This window comes from Lutjanus erythropterus, chromosome 20 (assembly GCF_056507025.1).
Source record: "Lutjanus erythropterus isolate fLutEry1 chromosome 20, fLutEry1.hap2, whole genome shotgun sequence".
Lineage (NCBI taxonomy): Eukaryota > Metazoa > Chordata > Actinopteri > Lutjaniformes > Lutjanidae > Lutjanus > Lutjanus erythropterus.
In genome coordinates this window covers 21,856,918-21,880,393 of record NC_139336.1, presented here as the reverse complement: position 1 = coordinate 21,880,393, position 23,476 = coordinate 21,856,918, and the positions used below count along the sequence as shown (strand labels likewise).

General features: G+C 37.9%; 1 protein-coding gene across 1 annotated transcript in view; it reads left to right on the top strand.

Annotated features, from left to right (window-relative positions):
* The first annotated feature begins 12,017 nt into the window (after positions 1-12,017).
* pik3r1 (phosphoinositide-3-kinase, regulatory subunit 1 (alpha)) overlaps positions 12,018-23,476 on the top strand; it is a 31,424-nt gene continuing 19,965 nt past the window's right edge. The window contains exons 1-2 of the mRNA XM_084746620.1: positions 12,018-12,262; positions 14,532-15,165. Coding sequence (XP_084602746.1) covers positions 14,829-15,165 — 337 coding nt within the window. The 5' untranslated portion in view covers positions 12,018-12,262; positions 14,532-14,828. The remainder of the gene's footprint in view (positions 12,263-14,531; positions 15,166-23,476) is intronic.

The following is a 23,476-nucleotide window of genomic DNA, read 5'->3' as shown; positions in this document are numbered from 1 at the left end:
GGACCAAAGTGATGGACTGACAGGCACAGAGATAGACCTTCATCGCCATCCATAGCGTCATGCTGCTGGCATTGCTAAAAATGTAAGAGATGTAATGATAGAGATGTAAAGGCAGAGCAGGCAAGAGAGGACTTGGGGGCTGCCATGAAGGAGGAGTATTCAGGATCCACCCTGCAAGAATCATGTCTCGTCTGCTGGAGTGGTTTCAAGCCCAAGTGCTCCAAATGAGAGGGCCCTGGAGCAAGGGTGCAATCTCTGCTAGCGAAATCACTGGCCTGTGCTCATCAGCCATAAACATGTCACTGCCAAACTAGGTCACTCTACTAAGTTCTCTGTGCGCGCACATCAAACGGGGGCCTCCAGTGCGCTGTTAGCTTGGCACCGCGACTCTCTGTGCCGTACCTCCACATGATGTGGCCCATTTTTTTCCTCCTTTGTTTATGTGACATGTCACCGCCTCTTTGCTCCCACAGCATGCAGGGAAGAAGCAGGAGACGTGGACTAACAAGCGTTCCAGACAGGCAAGCGTTAACAAGGGAGGGGAAGATCAGTTGGAGAGGCGAAAACAGAGAGAGTAACAGAGAAAGAGAGGAAGTGTGTGTGCATATATGTGTATGAATAAAAAGGAAGTTCAGTGGAATAGCAATGCAATAGGAAGTCTTGAGGTTTTAAAGGTGTTTCCACTTGCTAAAAAAACATTTCTGCATCTAAAAGCTTGTACACTTAAAAATAAAGATGTTCTCTAGAACCATAAAGGGTTCTTCAGCTTGTCCCCATGGGCTGGCTTGTGGAGTATCAGATTACATGTAACAGGATTACATAATTAGGATACAGTTATCAGATTACAGATACATTTAGTAAAAATGGATATTATAAGCAGGATAACAATTCTAAAAACAAAGATTATACTACCATGTGCAGTGTGCAAACATGGCAACACTTCGTGAGTCTCACAGCACCACTCTGGTTAGTGAAACCAGCTAATCTGACAGTTGCCAGTTCATTATCGCAGCCTTTAGTGAAAACATGCTTCACTGGGTTGAAATTTTGTCATTAATTTGTCTTTTGATCGGAGAAGAGGAACAACATCACAGTGACAGTTTTGCCTTCAGCTGTGAAAATACTGTCATCACCCAAGGACTCAGCATCTAATTTAAATGAACAACCTCTACAGAACAAACACTAACGTTTGCTACACAGACCAACCACTAATGCTAACTACACAGAACAACTGCTAATGCTAGCTACACAGACTAATCACCAATGTTAGCTTCACAGACCAACCGCTAACATTAGTTACACAGACCAACCACTAATGTGAGCTAAACAGACCAGCTACTAATGTTAGCTACTAAGACCAGTCACTAATGCTAGCTACACAGACCAACCACTGACATTAGCAATGGAGACAACTGCTAATTTTAATTACACAGACGAACCGCTAATGTTAGCTACAAGACCAACTGCTAATACTGGCTCCACAGACCGACCCCCTATCAGAGGTTCTAAAGGAGAACCCCTCTCTGGGGGTTCTGTCCAGAACCTTTCGACCTTTTATGGGAGCTAACACGAACCCACACAGGGTTCTATCACAAACCCTTTTTATATTCCAAGGGTTTTATCTAAAACCCACCATGGGGCTCCTACCAACAACTCTTTCATATTCCAATGGTTAATCTAGAACCCACCACAGGGGTTATACTGAGACCCATTTTATATTCCATAGAACCCAAAATAAAAGGTTATACCTAGAACCATCTGTAAAAGGTTTCACTCCGAACCCCTTAAGAGAGGTTTTAAAGGACAAACTTACTATGGTGCTACACTCTCTGGTAGTCCTAGTCAGGATCTTTCCACCTTCTGAGGAGCCTAACCAGAACCCACCAAGTTCCCTTTCATATTCCAAGGCCTTTATTTGGAAGCCACCCCCAGGTTCTACTTACAAACCTTTTATATTATATTACAAAGGTCCCTTGATGAAAAGAATCTTCGAGGATTTCAACAGCCCTTGCAGAACTCTTTCTTCCAAAAAGGGTTTCTTTGGATGAAAAGGGGTATTAATGGAACCCTTAGTCTTACAAAGAACCTATGATGAACCCTTTCTTTAAAAAAAAAGAGGGATCTTCAGAAACAAATGGTTCTGAGTAGAACTTCAGCAGTTTAGGAAGCACCGTTTCATTTCTATGAGTGTAAGATGATCAGCAAACAGTTCTAAATTATGAAGTAATCGATCAAACAGTCAAAACAGAAGACTCCCCCGCTGAAAAAGAAGAAAGAAAAACAGACCAAGAGAGGTAAAAAAAAAACTGCCCAAACATTCACTTCAGATGACAGTTCAGGTTTGTATCTGTGTCAATGATTTCCCAGAAGTCTGCAGTGCAGCTTGCCAACATTATTCATTAATCACCTCGCAGTGCTTTGTGCCAAGACATCTTGTTAATGCAAGGAAGAAGTTACTAGATTTTTGGAGCAGTGTTTAGCTGTCATGTGGCAGCATACAAATCCCCTGTTTTCTTCTTTATGCCATTACAGTTTGCAGCAGCTTTTTTAAAATTAATTCTTTATGGTAATATTAGTTCAACCCAAAAATACATATTTTCCCTCTGGCCTGTAGTGCTGTTTATCCATCTAGATTTTAATTGGGCTAAGTGGCGCTCACCTGCTCAAAGCACCAAAAAAATACATTTGAAAATTTCCAAATGAGTGTCTGTTTCCAAAAAATCATGACTCACTTACTCGAAATAATCCACAGAACTTGTTTCATGTAGGAACATTCTGGTAGTTTCAGTAGATTTTACTGCAGGAAGACAGTAGTTCCTACATGCAATACATGTGACAAAGATATGGAATAGAGGCAGAGTATCTTACAGTTTTAAACATTAAATCTTATGTCCAAAATGATATCAGGGACTAAAAACAGGATAGAATTTTGCAAAGTTTCACCTATTAATAAAAAAATATATACTATGAATAAAAAAACACAAATAAATCAAAATATACTCAATATGAATTAAGGAAAATATTCAGAAATCAAATATACATAAAATGCTGCCTATAAAAATATTGGACTTATTTCAGACCGGCTCTAGTTAGTACCCTGAGAAGGCGGAAAGGGTCTAGATAGAACCTTCAGGGAGGGTTCTGGGTAGAACCATTACACCATAGAAAGGGTCTCTGTAGAATCTTTCATTGGGGGTTCTGGGTGAAACTGTAGATGAGGACCTGCACCCACTGCAGCTCATTTTAAGGTAAATAAGACATAACAATTCTTATTTTCAGGTGATTATACACTGATGAAAACACACTCATATAATATTTTATTAGATTTCTGCCATATTCGGCAAATAAACCCTCATAAGTCTTTCACACTGGTCCTTTAAAATGGTCCACACAGTAACACATTACTGCAGCGTTTCAACCTTTGGAGTCATCACAGCACATTTACTGTGGGTGTGCTCAGGGTTGTCATACAGTATTTGACTTAACTACTGTCACGGTACATCTTTGGTGTAACATTATCACACGTACTACAGTGTTCCATTTGTTTGACCTTTCAAAGCATGAAAATAATGTGACAGGGTCAAAGGTGCACACGTAGCCACACACAGAAAGCTGCTCACGTCCACGGACACACACGCAGAAACACGCCGCCAGCTTTATGCTTCAATGGACAGATACAGTTACCTCAAATATGAGCATAAAGGTTTTGAAATGAAAATCATGCATGCAACTCTATATATGCGTCAATATTTGACTCTCTGTGTTGTATTATGGTTGATTTTATGCTGTCCATACATTCTGATCACATAATGTACTTCTAAAATGTTAAAATATGATTTGTTCAATATTATCAGATATTAAGTAGAAGAAAATATTCAATCTGAGTTAAGTAATTAAGTTAAAGCTGCTATATTTTCTATAATGCACTATTTTTATATTAACAATGGATAAAATTACTATGTGTGATGTTCAGCGTGTTGCTCATATGGTTAGTCATCCAACTCTGCAGTTTGTCTGTCTTCCACAGAGCGTTTAAGTGTCTTTCAGCTTTTGTTTTGCTTTTACAACCAATTATGTTACAGTTTTGCTTCACCAGCCTCTTTTCCATACATTTGCTGGTTTGGCTCAATTCGGTTTGATTTGGCACCTCGGTCCAGCACAGCAGGGATTTGCATCTCCATAAACACTGGATATACACTTCATTTCCTATAAATTCTTCAAAATAAAAGTCTCCTGATATTTTGCCATTTACAAACTTCTATTGTGAAACAGCATAATCTGCATTTAGTGGCTATTTTTCTCAAGAGCTGACCAAACACGGAGCTAAAAGGAAGCCTGAAAGACAGTCCAAATGATTAGTAATGCTACTCAATGTCTGCTGGATGTGTAAATGGGGACCTGTTTTTTTTAACATTTTCACCATGCTAATTTAAACAATGACATCATGGTTGCCACCATGAATTGCCTTTAGTGCTGCATGGAGGACTGTCAGAAATATTTTTTTAAAAATCAAGTAAACAAATATAATATGTATAATACCAAGTAACATATAATAGCAAGAACTATTACGATGAGAAGTGAAGATTAGGAGGAGAATATTTCAAGCAACTGTGTTGAAAATCAACTGGATGACAGTGAACTCAGCTCAACTGCTACTGGCTACTTAAGAAGTGCCAGTGAAGTGTGCACAGCATCTGCTAGCACAAAATTGTGCAAAACAGTTAAGTGGTACTTGGAGAGCTCAATATTTTGCAAGGCGGTACACGGTGTAAGAAGTCTGACACTGTTATATTTAGTACTTGCTTCTGCCAGGGGACAAAATGTTGCAGGTTTACGTTTGAAATGAGGAAATATAGATTTGCCACTTTGCAATAGAAAATGTGGTCTAAAGGCATCACATGCTAAATATTTATTTACTTCCTACATATTGTTAGCGCTTTCCTCAAACGCAGTCGCATTGTTTGATTTGATTCCTGCCTGATTCACAGGCTTGTTCAGTTGCAGTCAAAACCTGCAATTCCACAATATGTCTGTATATTCTTTAAGGCATGCAGGATTTCTCAGGGCCGAAAACATTTGAACTGTGGCTAATACTGAAAATGAAAGATTTATGGACCTGGTGCAGTGAAGAAGGGTCATTGTCTGCTGCAGCTGATGGGTTGATGGTTGAGCAGAGAGAAGTGCTCTTTCATACCAGAGGAATGTTGCTACTGACAAGCAGCACACAGGCAAGTATGTGCCTCGTGTAAAAGAATCAGCGGAGGATTCTTTGAATTGCAGGAAGTGGAAGCAGAGAGAAATGTTGCACTAATGAAGACTTATTGCAGACAATTTAATTACACATTGTCAGTCAGGATGGGTGGAAACCTCAGAGGGCCAGAAACTTTTTTAAGTTGGAATCATCATTTTTCTTGCATATTTTCTAATGCAAAGAATATATAAGCGTTCAGTGTTATATAACTGCAACACTGAGACCAATTCACATCTCAACACTTTTCTGTGGAGTTCACTTAACAACACAAGTAATAATTCGTGTCAGAGAACATGTTAGCAGCTCTCATTAAAGGGATAGTTCTGATTTTTTTGAAATGAAAAAGATACTTATCTAGTCAGTGTATTACCTACAGTAGATGACGGTCAGCATGCAGCCAGAGTATTTCTCAAAAATCCTCAAAATCCAAAATGTAAAGAGTTATCTTTATGAATTATATTGATGCTGGATTGACTAGAAGTTTGTCAAAATATGACTCCCTTTATCTTGTGTTTGTAGAGTTATGTGTTATTATGAACACACAAGGAATCTTTAATATGTCGTATTTCTTAAAGGGAATTTGGTGTAATATAATATTTTCCACACAGCGAGGAAGCTTTAGTGCAAATTCAATCTATATATGTATTTATTTATTTTTTTACATTTTGTTACCTCCACAGAAACACATTTAACTCCTAAAGTATGTTAAGTTTGTTTAATGTTGACGGCTGGTAGTTATTGATTTGATCAATGGTTTAATAATGGGTTTTTTGATCACTTTCAGTGGCTGATCAGCTAATTATCAGCTGTTGATTCTAATGACAGTATGCAGCTCTACTCATTACATGTATACTGCATAATTATCAAGATGCACATGCAGAGTAATAATAAAAAAAAATACTACAAAAATACAGAGGACATGACCTCAGTATCCTCAATGGGAGCTATGGGCCTGTGCAGAACACTGCAGTTGCTCATCTACTGCCTCGGTTGGTTAGTTTGTTTGTTGTTATAGACTTTTGCAGAGTGATATTTGGTTTATATTATGTTTGGATGTATGGCAGGAAGGTAAATTCATGAAAATATAGCATACAACTGATACTGATGCTAAAATACGTTTTTGCTGCTGACCCTCCCCTGGCAATGCGTTGTTCAGCTTCCTAAATGGCCACTCCTGCTGCTTCTCTAAACTGGAGGCATGCTGTCCGCCATCTGCTGTTGGTAATACATTGACTATGGAAAAGTATCTCATGGAACCCCATTTCAAGTAATCGGAACTATCCCTTTAATATCCAAATGGCACATATTTAATGCATGCTGATGAAAAATAAGCCATAATCAATAGATAATTACTAATTATTCTTCACGTTTCAGCCGACTGGGTTGAAATGAGATCCTTAAGTCTGTTTTTATGTTAATTCCTTGATGGGATTGAGCATGTTTTCCTCTCACTGGATAAATGGGCACTTCAAAATATAATGAAACACTGAACGAGCAAATGTGCCAATGCAGCGGAAAGATGACTATATTTAGATTTATAGTTTGAGAAAGAATATTCCTGTGGTGATAGGAAACCAAAGGATAAGGGAGGAAGTATCGGTTTTTCCTTTTTTCCCCCCTTTGGTTTTGTTTAAATAAGCGTTGGTGGGTGAAGCATTTCACAAGTTCATCTTATGCTGGTGAGCATTATGGGGTTTACCCATGTGAGAATTCTCAGCTTGCTCACAAAAGTAAAAGAATCAGTGAATGGAGACAGAAAGAGGAGGGGAATAAAAAGCTCGGAGCCTGAGAGCTCTACACACTAAAGTTAGCCATTATTAAAACCCTGAAAACACTGCATAGATTAATGGTTTAAGGGGCCCAATCCACGCAGAATGGATTCTTTAAAGAGTAGGTCCCACTGCTACAACATGAAAGGATCCCTCTGCCATATACCTGCAGCTTTAATTCAGCGTCTGAGAGCCCATACAGCACCCTTCTCCTTAAAGAAAAAAACATTTTGACAGACTGTGAAAGAGATGAAATAAACCCTTTTTTGCACTACACACTTTTTAACATCTTACAGATTCCCATTTTAAAGAAAAAAATAACTTGCAACGTTTTGCTGAAAAATAGATAAATTATATACGTTGAAATAATCTTGAGAGTTTCTTCATGCTTAGACAGATGAAGGACTAGGGCTCACGTCAAAATTCTGTGTTTTTATTCATGTAACCCTGCAATATTTGCATTTGTACAGATACAGCAGGCTAGATTTTAAAAAACATTTTCAATATTTTTCTGCATTATAGCAGTTGTTGACCTATTACAGACCCTTCTGGAAGGCTGTAGCCTAGTAGGTGGTCTGAGAGCACTTCACACTTTGAAAATTACCATGATAAAAGCTGAAGAGGTCTCGCAGTATGGTGCACCTCAAGTACTGTTCAATGAAATGTATGTCAGCAAAAGGTGCTTATCCAGTGAATTATTCACATAACTTACTAGAATGGCTCAAGAATGGATGTTTAAAGAGAAAACTATTTGGATTTCTGCATGGAAACATACATGAGACTGCATTACTGCTTGTAAACTGCTGCAGGAAAAGAGCAGTAGTTTGACTTTTTGGAAAATTGGCCCATTCATTTTCTTGCAGAGAGTTAGATGAAAGGATTGATAGCACTCTCATACCTGTCCACTAAATGTGAAGCTACAGTCAGCAGCTGGTTAGCTTAGCATAACGACTGGAAACAGAGGCAAACAGCTATCTTGGTCCTGTCCAAATGTAACATATTCCACCAAGCAGGACCTCTAAATCTTGTTTATTAACGAGTTATATCCAATTTTTTGTTGACATGATGTTCTATCTTATTGTTAAACTCATTTCCAGTGTTTATGCTAAGCTAAACTAATCAGCTGCTGGCTGGAGGGCCTATATTTAGCAGATAGATATGAGAGTACTTTTGATAACGAAGATGCATATTTCCCAAAATGCCAAACTATTCCATTAAAGTAAGTTTTTGTTCAGATAAATCAGTAAAACTGCTTCTTCAGCTCATCCTTTTACTAAAAAAACTACTTGTACAATTGAACACCTGTCCTTTCTACTAGAAAACTCGGGGCAAATCCATCCACACTGACTTTGTGAGGAAGTAGTTTTCTGACACCACTCTGCAGTAGCCATGGAAACTGACACTGTAAAGTAGCTATGTATGTGTACTACTATATTTAAAACCTGTTCTGCATGTAAACTGATGTCAAAATATGCTGCAAGTTTTCTTTAGTAGCTGGTTACAGTTTCCTCCACTGGGTGTTCAATTGTGTGTACACCTGCCAAAGAAATTTGTCACGGTCAGCCATGTTTTTGTGTACGTTTGGCGTTGTGCACCTAGAACGCTTGGAAATTTCAGCTGCAAAGTTTTGACCTCCAGCTTTGACTGGAACGCATGCAGGATCCAGGACTAAATCTTCAATTATGACCAGATGACAAGCCTAAAAAAAAAGATGATTTTTCATCTATAATCCAGGTGTCAGTAGAATTTATTTTTGTTAGTCTAATTCATATTGTGAAGAAGTTAAATCTTTTATGGCACTGAGCTTTCAAACTGCAGGTTTACTGGAAGCAGAAACTGCCCTCAGAATCCTTCCTTGTGCAGTTATATAGCTAACTTGAGTACACATTTCCTCTCATAATCTGTGCTGAAGAGTACAAAGGGAAACATTATAAACCCATATACCATTAGAATAAACAAATCCAGTGTCCAGTGACCCAGTATTCAGAATGTGGAGCAGAGCATCATATATAGATAGTGGGTTAGTTTGCATTGAAAGCCTCTTAGCTTTGCGTACATCATGCAAAAAAAATTGTGTGTAAGATTAACTTATAAAGAATGTATCACAGCGTTTTGATATGCACTGAATGGGCGGTACATTTTTGCAGACCCAAGGAGGATTATTCATATATATGTAAAAAAAATAAGACAGGTCCAAGGATGGAACCCTGATGCACTCCACTAAGTAACTTAGCCCTGTCTGAATTTTGCCAATTTGTCCACTGTCCTTTAAATAATCAATCAATCAATCAATCAATCAATCAATCAATCAATCAATCAATCAACCATTTAAGCACTACATTATGAAAACCATGTTTATGCAATTTCGCAATAAGAATGTTGTGACACTCAAATCTTCAGGCTTCACTTGTAAATTCAGGACTTCACCAGAACACAGTTGCTAAATTTACACTTGTTCCTGCCTGTTATAACAGACAAAAAACACTTAATAAGTAACTTTCTGATTGAAGTATAACCGCATTTTAACTCACAAAGTCCTGGCACAACTTGCTTATTTTTACTGTGCAAACAAGCCCAAACAAAGTTTATGGGAGGTATGATGTACTTTTGTTTTATGTCTCACCATGAAATGTCTGTTATAAAATATGATCAAAGTCTAATACAGTGAATGCTTTGCAGGAGATCCTATCAGTTCTAGTTTGTAGTTTGGGTGTCTGCAGGGCAGCAGATGGGTCACCAGAGCCTGACTATTTAATCAGGGGGGCGAGGTTTGGTGCTGGGGATTATATGGTCTGGTGCTTCAAATATTAATTTCCATCATCTATGGCAGAAATATCCTAAACCCTGTCTGCAATATTAAGAGGTTATCTACTGGACATAGTTTGGGATGGCGTTTAAGAGGGATAAAAGTATGCCAATGCAAACACTTTCAGACAACGTTAGCTGTGAGGTTATTGTGGTGGATGAAAATTTCAACATTTTCCCTGCAAAAATTATCATGACTCAAAGAAAAATGCCAAAAAAGCGTATTCTGTTTAAATTTCCCAATACACTGCATGCAGCAGCAGTTTGAAGTTCCTGCTAACTATTAATTTCAACACCGCCAATTCTCCTGTTTTCTACACTCCTTCCTCTTTTCTCAGCACTGACGGCCTGTGTGACTGCAGAGCACTCAAAGGGGCCTACCCCTCTGTACAAAGCTGCTTACGGCCTCTTTTAGCACAGCCGGGACAGTAGGGTTTATACTTGATAGGGGATTTCTGCAAGCCAGCCCTCTTTCCTTGCCATAATTAGGCCACCCACATTCACAGTCATGCGCTTCAGACGGTGACGCTGTATGTTTTTGGGACCTTCCATAATGAAAACGTAATAATTTATCAAAAAAGGGGGAAAAGGGAAACAATGGACTGAAGGAATAGCATTAAATGTGGTTACGTGCTGCCCTGGCCGTTACAGAAAACCCCTGCTGTGTTCTGTAATGGATATTCTTTTATTTCATGCATGATTTTAATTTAAAAGTTATAGTCTTTCTCCTTTCTTGTTTCCTGTACATAAACACACTATGTGCCAGACTTGTAAATATACAAATTTTGAAGATGGTTTAAAGAAGTTGCAGGGGGACCTGTAAAAGTGACATGTATTCACACCAATAACTAGCTAGCTAATTATTGATGCAAATTAGTTAGATACACAGTTAGCCAGCATTTTGCCAAAGATAGAAACACCAGCAAGCTAAAGACTGATGTAAATTGGTTGGTTGGCTGTCACTTTAACAGGTCCCTCAGCAACATCTTTTAAACATCTTAAGAATTTGATTTTCTTTTCTATTTCAATTTAGTTTCAATTTCTAATCTACCTAAATTACTGGCCAGCTAGTCCGCTAACATTTTGCAAACATTAGCTAGTTTTGCTAACATTATTGTTATCATTCGACTTTTGCTACTGTTTTGCTAACATTAGTGTCTGCTAAAGAAAATTGTAATTGTAAATTATCAAACTTATATGTCACATATACAGGAAAAGGAGAAGTTTGACTGAGGTACCAATAATCTTTGTCAGTTATAAGAGGAGATGCTGATGGGCCATTTCACTGGATTGGTACCATTTGCATGTTGTAAATTTTCATCAAATTTTCTAATAACATACATTTAACTTTTCGAAATGTCTAATGGTCAATCTCAGGCCATTATTATTATTTTTTTTAAATAAGGTTTCTACATGAGGATAATACATTTTTCATAACAGGAATGAGTTTTTAGCATAGCATTAGATAATTTAGGTAGCAGGACTGAAAGTGGATATTGACTTTCCCAGTCACAGTTTCAATATGAATAAAAATAGAAAGGAAACAGAACATAGTTGTGATCTTTCCATGACCTCCATGAGACGCTCATGATGCTGCTTCTTTTTGATCTTGTGACTTAAAGAATTTCCTAAATTTGTAGAGGTGGGGGGGGGGGGGGGGGGGTGAAACTATTGACTGAATAAATAACCTTAAATATGGTTATGTGATGCCCTGGCTCTTACAGAAAACTTCTGCCAGTTCTGTAATAAGTATTATTTTATTTCACAAAAAATTAAATGGAACACGTATGGTTTATATTGAATTAGAAAACAAAGACATTGTTTTCATTTCTCGGATATCCCCTGGACATCCTCTGGAGTGCTTGAATAATGTATCACACACGAAGTAATGTGATATCTTTACATTGCCTCTTTATTTTAGATGATAATGTTGTGAAAATAATCCCCGTCAAGTATAAGAACAGGTGCTGTTAATAAAAACCACAAGGATTCTGGTGAACTGTAGGTTTGCGTGCAGTAAGTTATGTAATTTCCATAGGTGTTTCATGTTGCGTGCAAGAATACATGGAACGGGGGCGTGTCCGCCGCTAGCGAGAATCTGATTGGCTGCATCTGGTAAAGTAAATGATTGTCAGGGATGCTGGCCAATCGGCGGCCGTGCTTTGTCTTGCCCCTTTCTGGCCGCAGAGGCGACGGTGAAGGGAGCATTTGTTCAGGACAGGGAAGCCGTGCCGTTATGTGGACAGACTGTAACAGTTTGTACTACTCGTTAAACCGGATTTAAACGCAAGTGGGGGATTTTTGTTTTTAATCGCGCTGGTACAGGACTCGTTTAGGGTTGCGTTTTTATTGATAGTACTCCGCAACTCTGAAGTTTAACGAAGTGGAAGCGTTTAGTTTGGAAGGAAGAGGACTCCTGTGGATCCATGCACACTCGGTATGTAGTCTAACCCATAACCCTCTGCCTGTCCAAGCTTGCTAACTTAGCTAGCAGATGCTAACGTTTATGCCATCTCGTTAAAAAAAGTTATAATTCAAGAAGCTACACGTTAGGCAGTTACGTTTTCTTGAAAGTAATAACTTAAGTTACTTTCTACCCTTGCGTTAGCTTGCAGTCCGTTCCGACTTGAATATATTTTTCGTCTTTACTCTACTTTTAACGAACTATTCGGTTGTTTGTATCAGTTGATAGTATTTAAATTTATTTAAAGCACAATGGAAACTTTTAGCAAACTAGTATTTTCTTCCAGGAGATGGGTAAGTTAACCAATTAACACAAGTCGATCATGTTAGCCTGCTAGCTAACTTAGCTAACTGTTAACCACCCAGCTCCATCGACATTTTTTCACTCACTGTAATGTTACTGGGCTGGACTCTTCACCAGAAAACTAGATTATCGTGCATTGCAACTATGCAAACGTTTTCCAAAACCACACGTTTGTTGCCAGCACTTTTTTTTGCAAACGTTAACACACTAAATGAGGTTGCTCTTTAGTTATATAACAGTTGCAGCGAAGTGATTTTAAGCTGTCACGGATAATGCTAATGTTAGCAGCCATATGTTGGCTGAGCAGCACCGGAGTCGACCTACTGCCTCAAACTGTTAAATGCACTGTCGGTAATGGAGTCTGCATCAGTATATTCTGAACTTTTGTGGGAGTGATTTTGTTCTAGTTTATGAGAACTACTAATTTTGTGCAGTAATGCCACTGTGCAACAATACTTTGTGCGCAGTAATGATTCAACTCTGCACCTAAACTGCAATTATACTGTACATTTCAACTAATAGTCGTACTTATAATAGTCTTGCATTATTTGTGGATTACTTAGGATCACCGTGTATGTACAGTTATTATATACTGTAGTACACATAAATTACCATGTGTCTTATTAGAGCTGCACAGTTGATCGCAACAAAATCATAATATGGATGAGTGCAGTATCCAGAATCACAGAATTAGACCTAAATCACAGTTTTGTTAAAAAGGAAAAATGTATGAGAAAATAGCATTATATTGAGGTACTATAGTTTGCATGGATGACTTGGCCTAAAAATATTGTTCTGTAGATTAAAGAAAACCTGTGCAGACCTCAATAAATATCACTTCATTATAATTTTAATAGTTTTTTTTTTTTCAGTGAATGTGATAATTTTCAGTAATTGTATCACATATTGCAATTTCAGTGAAAGTAGTTGCAATGTGACTTTTTTCCAAATTGTTCAGCCTTATTCCGTTTTTTCATATTTTTTGTTGTTATATATTATAATTGGGTTGCAACTAACAATTACTTTCATTTTCAATTAATCTTTTGATCGTTTACTTGTTAAATTGATTAGTTATTTGGTCGATAAAATGAGAAAGTGGTGACAAATGTCAATCAGTGTTTCCCAAAGTCCAAAATGATGTCCTTAAATGTCTTGTTTTGTCCACTAGTCAAAGGTATTAGGTTTGCTGTCATAGAGAACTGAAAACCAGAAAATATTCACTGTTTTCCTTCACAAAACTATTCAAACCGATGAATCGACTATTGAAGTAGCTTACAATTAATTTAATAGTTGACAACTAAGCAATTAACTGCTGCAACTCTTTATTGTTGTCTTTTACCTTAAAAATGCTTCTGCTTTCTTTCTTTATTGAAATAAAGTAGTAGTAGCCAGCAATGACTGAAGCATGTCCCAAAAAATTGGCTTGAATTGTTTTTGGCAGTGAATGCTTGAATGTACAGTTATACAACAAAATTAATGAAGCATCCAGTAGCAGTCCTTTTATAAAACAAAATAATTAACCATGTAATTTAACGGTAGATATCGTCACAGCCTGGTATGGTATTGAGACATTTTTTTGATTACGATATTGTGTTATATTGTTACGTATCGACTATTAAATATAGGACAGTTCATTAAAACGTTTCAGATGCATCCTCTTCTAAGCATATATGATCCAAATAAAGAATTAAGAGCAACTTAAGTAATGAGCAATAATATAATAACAGATATGTGTTTAAATTCTAAAAAGTTAAATGAAATAAAAAATTACGTCACCATGTGTGTATTCTGTAGTATAACCCCACAGCTGTTTTCTCCAGATCTATTAGTTTATGGTCTTATTTTGTAAATCTAGTTCACATCTGAGCATTGAATGCGATATACTGCTGTAATTGTCTTATGCAACATGTTGCAAATGGCCTCCCCTCTCATCTTACAGGTCTGGATAGCATTCTCAAGATCACAGCTGCAGGCCATTTATTGATGGGTGCATATTGTGAGGCAACGCACCAAGAGAACTGGAAATCATTCAGAAGTGACGGGAACTGTGAAAGAATGAAGACGAGCTAGATATTTTTTGTCTCCAAAGAAGAACTTTTTCGTGGACATATGCACCTACAAGCATTTGAACTAGCAAATGTGTACCTGGACTAAACATATAATCAGAGAAACCTGAAAAGTAACTTTGCTGGTTGAAGCTGAACTTCAAACGAACACTTGTCACAAAGTGATCAATATGAGTGCTGAAGGGTATCAGTACAGAGCGCTTTACGACTACAATAAGGAGCGGGAGGAGGACATTGATCTGCGTGTGGGGGATATACTGTTGGTAAGCAAAGGAGCTCTGGTGGCTCTTGGGTACACTGATGGACTGGAACAGAGGCCGGATGAGATTGGCTGGCTGCCAGGCTTCAATGAAACCACTCAGGAAAAGGGGGACTTCCCTGGGACATATGTCGAGTTCATTGGGAAGAAATGGATCTCTCCTCCCACACCCAAGCCAAGGCCCCTCAGACCCTTACCTGTAGCTCCGGGCGCCTTCAAGGCGGAGACGGACTCTGACTCGGAGCAAGGTGAGTTCAACTCCAGTCCACAGAGTTGCGTAACAAACAGGGATGCAACCAACTGTGGTGTCATTATCAATCAATATGCCAAGTATTTTCTTGAGTAATCATCAGCAAATAGTGAAAAATATCCTTCATGTGTTTCCATAATAACATTTTCAAACGTTCACTAATAATCAGAAAAAGAAAAATATTTGGCTGACTGTCACAGGTGTGTTAGAAAAACGGAAAATTAACTTTTGAGAGGCTGAAACCAGTGACTTTTTACCATTTTTGCTTAAGCAGCGACTTTAACAAATATTCAATCATCAAAAATTTTTGCAGATTAATTTTATGTCAGTCCACTATTTGAGAAAAGGAATGATTGTTGAACAGGTAGTTATTGATAGAGCTGGCATTTTGTCTAAAGCCTAGAATTTCTTCTTTATGAGTATTGTGTATCATGACTGTATTACAGTTAAAGATGCCAGTGTAGCACAGAGTCAAATTTCTTGCAGAACAGTTTCTTACTTACAGTTGTCACTTACTCAAACCTTCCAGTGACTAGTTTGAAACACAACGTACAATATTTACTAGAGCACTACAACACTACTTGACATTTAGAAGTTAGTCTTTGTAGTTATTGTCATTTAACTCAAGTGCTGTAAACTTGGTCCATATTCAAACAGTTTTGATGCTGAAATTGAAATGATGACGCAGTTTCCTCCAAGTAATGGTTTTAGCAAAAGCTCTAGTTTCACACATTTACATATTGTGACAAATTCTTCATTGTACTGCTCTGGTGCAAGTAAAAATACAGGATGTGAAGTCAGCCATATTTGAGAAGTAGTGTTAACTTTCATTTGATACTACGAATACCTTATAGCTGAATGAATTCACATAGATTTTTCGCATTTCAGATTTCAGTTTGTGAAAACTTGTTGGTTGAGTATTAAAGCACTTTTTGAGGAAATCAATGCTTAGTCTCTTACAATTGTGAGAATTAATGTTGCTCAGGATCAAAATTTTACTCTACATGGTGATTGATGATTCATGGTTAAAAAATCTTCAAGGTCCCTTAACTTGTTTTTTTCTATAGTGACATTCTGCAGGTTGCTTAGTTGTCATGGCGATTGTTTAGTTTTTTTAAAATCACATGACTTAAGTAGGAATTTTGGTCACATGATAACAGTGTGTGTGTTTGGGGGGGGGGGGGGGGGGGGTCTTTCTCTGGCATTGGATGTTAAATGGCCTCCTCGATCTTTCTCCGCCCGTCCACTGACTCCCTGCAGATGTCTAATTAATCGTTGAGCGAAAACATAAACAACTCACAGATTTCGACTCAGATTAACAAAGTGTGAGAAAGATGCTGATTTTGCACAACAGTTGCACAGTCCTTGGCAACATGTTGCTCTGCCCTGTGCCATTACAGCTGCACTGAATGTGAAGCTCAGTCCCTCCCAGAGGACAATGGCGTTGGCCTGTGTCCAGGCTATCGTTCACCAGAGCATCTTGTGCCAGCCATATGCTACCAGTGGATATCATCTGTGTTTCTCCACAAAGCCGCATCTTAAGGGAATATAAATCCCTTATCAGTGTTGAGAAAGATGATTAGGTCACTCTATATGGATGATTAAGGCAAAGTGCTCCTTCTCTGGAAGTCTGGGGGGAGCAGTTACTTTATCTCTTTTGTTCATAATAGGGTTATGACTAACTTTGCAACACCCTTAGGTGCACAGGACTTTTCAGATGCAATTACTGCCTCTAGCAGTTCTTGGTCAAGTGATAGTGTTGCCCAAAATGCCTCTTTTAGTCATACCTATTTGCACATATTAAACAACATACAACATCCAAGGCTATTGTTTTAAAAAAATATGATGCAAGTACCAATACCAGAACCCTTAAATTGATACCACTACCAATAGAGTGCTTAATTTGATACCTTTATTTTTCTATTTCCTTTATTTATGCATCATATAAATGGAAGTATTCCTGAGATAATCCTTAAGCAAATTATGCATTCATTTTTATCAGATGCAACAGGCGTGTAAGTATAACCATACTTAAAAATGTTTTGGGTGCATCTTAGCACACTGAGTCAAGCCAAGTCCATCAAATACACTGCATTTGACTTAACACCACAGACTGTATGTTTTTTTTTTGTTTGTTTTTTTTAGATCTGTGTACAAAAAGGATCAAGCACAGGTATCATTTGATTGGAGAGGGTTGGATACTACTTCAGTTGATACCTTTAAGTTATTGAGTACCAATACCCAGCCCTATGTGCAAATAAAATAACACTGGAGCTATTACAAGATATTCCTTTACAGTTTTGACAAATGTAGGTGAGCAGGTTTGTGCAAAGCTAGGCTAAACACACAGTCTTTATAATGGACACAAAGAGATGAAATCCATCTTGTATTTTACTTTGTGCATGGTTGCAAACAAGCTAAAACCCAACAGGGTTCAACATGAATGTTTTTTAAGTCTTGCACAGTTGAAGTGGGTCAGTAATTGACAGTCTTTTTAACTTGCCCCAGTACAAATTGTTTTATTTATTACTGGGATTTAACCTAAGATATATATTGTAAATATAAATAGCCCAAAAGTATCAAAATATTACTTATAAACCATATCGCCCACCCTAAAAGGGCATTAAGGGTCACATGTAAAGTAAGAAAAACAGAATTATTTAGCATGTAATTATGGGACTTCTATTTTCTGTCCTTTGTTCTTGTTTTGCTAATATGCATGTGAAATTAGTCTAAAATTGCATTCATAATGGTCTTGAAAAGTCTTAAAATTGACATATTTAGGCCTGCAGAAACTTTTATGTAAATAAAACAACTTTTTTGCACTTTTGACACATGTAGGCGAGTAGTGTTACCCCATGTTTGTGGAAAGCTAGCCTAAACACATAATCCCTGTAGCAGACTTAAAGAGATTAAATTGATATCTTTTTTACTTTATGTAAGATGGCAAAGAAACCAAACTTTTGACTGTTTTAATGCTAGTAAGATAACTACAAAATGTGTATGTGGCATCTGTAATCAAGAGTATTGCCTCACTGTGATTATAGTTGAGTTTTTTAGCAACTGGTGTTAAGTAAGATGTATTTAGCATGTTTTTTCTTCCATTTCGTTCAAGTTCTGTGAGTTTCAAGATGGCTGCATCTAAAAATTACCCTTTGAAATCTGAATCAGTGTTACAGCTCAGGCCACAACTGTGAACTGCAATTAAAACTTGCATCTTTTTAAAGACACTGTGGCTTGCATGAATGTGCACTTAAAGCTTCCTGTTCACCTAAAGAGCAGCTGTAGTTGCCAGGTTTCTAGTTTCTGCCCTTTGTGGTACGATTGTGAAATTCTTTGCTGTGGTTTTGCAGGGTGAGCGAGGAGCTTCATGAAGGGGGCATGTGTTGAATGGCTGTGTTGTGGTTGAGTGGCAGTGCTGAGCCTGGAGCGAGTGTGAATGTAGCACCGGGAGAAGAAAAGTCTCTGTGTCCTGGTGCTGTGAGAGACACGGAGAGGGAGAGGGGGGAGGGAAGGGGCCCTGAGGTTGCGGGTAAGGGATAGAGTCGGTGCAAGGGATAGTGTGCGAAAGGATCAGGACTGGAGCGGAGCTGGGGGCTTGGTAGAGGGGCTGAGGTACAGGGTGGGGGCCTTTGGGGAGGGACTTGGGCTCTGCATGCTCAAGGGGGCTTTGAAGAGGGGCGGCTGAGGGCTCTGCGATGGAGGCAGGGCTCTTGTTGCTCCCAGAGTGTTTGTGATTTATTGCCAACCACCAAGGGATCTCACTCCCTTCCTCCTACTCCTCAGCTCTTTTTTTTTCTTCCTCCCCCTCCTCCTCATCCCTTTTTTTTGTAATGTTTTGATAGTTCCTACAGTCAGCTCTGGTAGGGGGAAAAGATGTGGAGAATGGAGCCTTGGAAAAGGGGCCTCTCCTCTCTGAGCCACAGGGGTTTACATGAGTGCAGCAGATGTGGAGAGGGTGAAAGAGAAGAGGGCTAGGCTGGGAAACTGTTCCGCCTCATTCCAGCTCTCAGCCCATTTTTTTTTAAAACATTAAAGTGTCGCTCCTTTTCTGGGCCTCTCAGTTGAGAGAATATACATGTGCTCGGGCCCGCCAAGGAAAAGGAACTTGAGGATTGAAACTCACATAACGAAACACCCTTCTGACTTCACCTTATAGCTTCATTTTCTTATTTGATTTCATTTTCAAGAGCAAACTTGATTTAAACACTTTATCATTCTGATGCAAAATAAACTTATGCTTTTGTTTTACCGGTTTAACAGAAAGAAATGTTAAAATGATACTTTCAAGGTTTCCATGGGTCCTTAAAGAGTTAAAAATGCAATTCTCTCAATTTTAGGTCTTAAAATTACTTTAATGGCTTCAATACATTTCTGACATGGCTTAAAAATTCATTGATTATGAAGCTAACATTACTTTTATATGATTGCACTATCTTAAGTCTTGGTTTTAAAGGTGTTTTGGGGAAAAAAAACAACAGGAACCTACTCCTGCAACTCCCATGCAATGAAGACATTGGTTAGCTGTTTCAAACTTTGTTCCCTTATTCTGACATCATTAAAAGCTTTGTACTTTTTGCCATAATTTACCTGAAATAGGTCTTAAATTGCATTCTTTAAATGTCTTAAATTTATCTTTTTGAAAAGTGAAGAAATCTATACTTTTCAAAGTGTGTTTCTTCCTCACAAATAGGTGTAATTTTCTCAATTTCTCAAAAGTCTAATGAAGTGGGCTAGCAGATTATGTTTTTCAATATAGTTAATGAGCACTGATTGTCCATTGTTGCAAACTACCTCCTGCAGTTTTGGAAAACTTGTGGATGGCATTGCAGCTCTAATGCACACATCAGTCCAGGTCATGTGTTGACCAAGGATTCGCTGGCTGAATCATTATTACACAAAAAAGTGAGATGCCTCTTGCAGTTTGAAACAATAATGAAGTTCAATGATCATGTCGGACATTAACATTGCTACAGCAATGGCTCTACATAGTTAAATATTCACTGTTTTGTGTGTTTGTGTATGTTCTTTATCTCCCAACAGCCAGTCTGTCTGTACATTCCTTGAAATGTTTGAGATATAAGTGTGAATAACTGGTTTTACTCTACGTGCTCTTACAAGGTTCAGCCTGCATGCTCGGTCTTGTTTAAAGAAATATTTGATGCCATCGGGCATCTCGTCTCGCACGTCTTCAGGCTTATTATTATGTTTTCAGTGTTCATGTAACAAACATTGTATTACATGACCCACAACTTTCTGCAGTGGAACTTTTCAAATAATCACAATAAGCAGATTATTTTATTTTAACAGACTTTTTCATTACTAAATGAACTCAATACTAAAAATGTAGACTTTCTGACCAGCATTGAACATATATTTATATTTGTGCAGTAGCTCACAATATAGATGATGTGGGTTGTATAAAAGATAGGCATTTTAAAAGGGGCTACTGGAAGGAAGAGAGCAGGCTGTACAAAGGAGACAGTTGCAGGGAGAGTGCTCTGCATAGCTGGAGATTGAGATAATGTAGCTCTCCTTCTCAGGGCCTCTTTAGTACTCACACTGACATCTGCTGTATTGAACACTCTCTCTGTCAGTGCTGTCAATTTTTTCTCTGCAAAGAATTCTTTTCTCTTAAATTGGGCATGTGGCAACTTCAGTTTTGGTTTTAAATGGGTGTGCATTTCACATAGTTTTCCAGAAAGGACAGTCACATTGACAGATCAGTAAATTCATCCACATCATTGTGAGAATTCAACCCAGCAGAAGTTTTTATATAGTGATAGTTTGCTCTCATGTAGTTAGTGTTCCTCTGTGGGGCTAAAGGCAGCTGGGGCCAGGAATGTGTTGGCGCTTCTTTGGTGGTGGGGTGCGCACAGACTGCATGGTAGACTGATTTGTAGCTTTGTGATGAATCAGTATTGTGCTAAGTGCTGATTGCAGTAACTTGGTGCACAATGCAACTGGACAATAAATGGTTGCGCGCTGAATAGGACCCCAGCGATTGCTGTTTTACACTGTCATTGTTATCAGTGTACATGCTGCTGGCGAGAGGGCTAATTTTAAATTTGCGTTTATTTAACTTTTTGAATTAGTTTATTACTATTAGAAGTAGAAGTTCTACCGTGTCAAAATCAATTTTCTTTATTTTAGCTGCTTAATATTAGCTTGTAATGTTGTCGAAATTAATCCGGGGTGATGAGAGTATCAGCTGTAAATCCACTGCCTGCGTACGTCATACTCAAGCTGGATTTAAATATATCTTTGGCTTGTCATAGTTTCCGACGTTGGACTGTGTCACAGAGGAGTGTTTATTAAATGTCAACTTTTCCTTATCCCCATGTTTGTTTCCCCCAAGACATGTTTAACTTTTAGGATATGAGGAGTTACTCATTAGTTTTTCTGTGGTTGTCTCTCAGCATTAGCTACTTTCCAGCTAATATGACAACTCAGACTCGTCCGTCCTTTATAATCCTAGCTAAAGCATATGAAAAGGAATTGCTTACCCTGATTTATCAGTGTTGAGGTTATGTGTTTCAGAAAGTGTAAGTGCCCGTAACTAGAGATGCAATGATTATTTTTTATTATCAATCGTTTGGCTATAAAATGTCAGAAAACAGTTAAAAATGGCCATTAAAATATCCAGCTAGCAGTCAAACCCCCAAAGATATTTTGTTACAGACAGAAATGGGTGACATCTGAGAGACTGGATGCAAAGAGTAGTAAACTAGAAATATTCTAGAAAATAGAAAACTACAAAAGTACTAGAAAATATTCACCTTTATAAAGCTAGAATCAGAAAGGTTTGACTTTTTTTCTGTAAGAAATTGCTTAAACCTATAGCTCGATCATCCCAATTGCTGGTAAGTAATTTAATGGTTGATAACTAATCATATAATTACTGCAGATCTACAATCAAAGATCCCTCATCTAACCAGTTCGATATAAAGTTAATCCACAAAGGAAAACAAAGTTTAACATGTCCAAATACAGATTTTGACTACATTGTAACAAGGGTTAAAATTCAACTGATGCACTCTAAGTTTGGGAGACTATATCACTTGGGTCTTGCTGTGCTTTTAGCTTAATAGTGAAAAAAAGTGACACATCCTCAACTACTTTAAGTAGAGATATGTCACTAGTATTCAGTTTTATGACAGTGGAAAAAAGAGAAGTAGTCCATTTCAGAGCTCAATAAAATCAGCTCTTTAATTAGATATTTTTTCTCCTCCAAGCTGCATTAGTGTTTGAGTCCACTGAGACTTGCCTGAAATTGTGTGCATGAAAGCGTGCATAACTGTTTCATTACTTGATTGTGTGCAGAGACTCAAGTCTGAATGGGCAAATCTTCTTTACTAGAGTCCAAGCATGTCTGCTAGCAGGATTAAGACAGAGAGAGAGAATAAGGCGAAGAGAGAGACAGACTGATAGACTTGAATGCAATAAGACAGAAGTGAGATTAGAGAGAAACACAGTCAAGGGGAACAGAAGAAGCATTTCAAATATGTGATATATTTGACAGGGAGGGAGACGAGATGAACCAGCTAGTGTGGCTAGGTACTGTGTGTAGGCCTCGTGCTGTGCTGTGGAGGTGTGGCATTACATAATGCTTTGAACACAGTAGATCATAGGCTCCTTTTAAAAAAAAAAAGCCTGTTATTTTTTAACCAAGAACTGATTTTCCTAGTTTTGGTCATAATGCCAGGCAGTTCTATTAAATATAGAAGCAGTTACTTCACTTTAAAACATTTCTGGTACTTCTCCATGTGCATGGACTGGTACCAAAAAGCAGTCACAGCAGCACACCCTTTCAGCACAGAGCTCACATTGCAGTAACACATCTTAACATGAAACTATCACTATCATGGTATACCTCACATCTGTCATGTGACCTGAAGGTCTAGATCAAGAGTAATGTTGTCTGAGACTGAATTAAACTGAGGTCTTGAATGAGCACTTAAGTCGTTTTTATTTTATTTTTAATAACTTGGGTACTTTCAATACTATCGAATGTATAATTAACATAGACTATTGTTTTAACACGTGGTATTGAAAGAGTATTGAAGTATCAATACTTTTGGCAATCTTAATCAAGAAAACATCTCCCTGAACCAACTTAGAACTGCTCAACTATAAAATGAAACTATAAATGCACATAAACTATAACATGTCAATATTGTGAAAAATCTTCATTAGAATAAAAGAAGAATCACAAGAAAAGCAGCAAATCCTCACATTTAAGAAGTTGGAAGTAGCAAATGTCTGACATTTTTGCTTGAAAAATGACTGAAACAATCAAATTAAAGTCA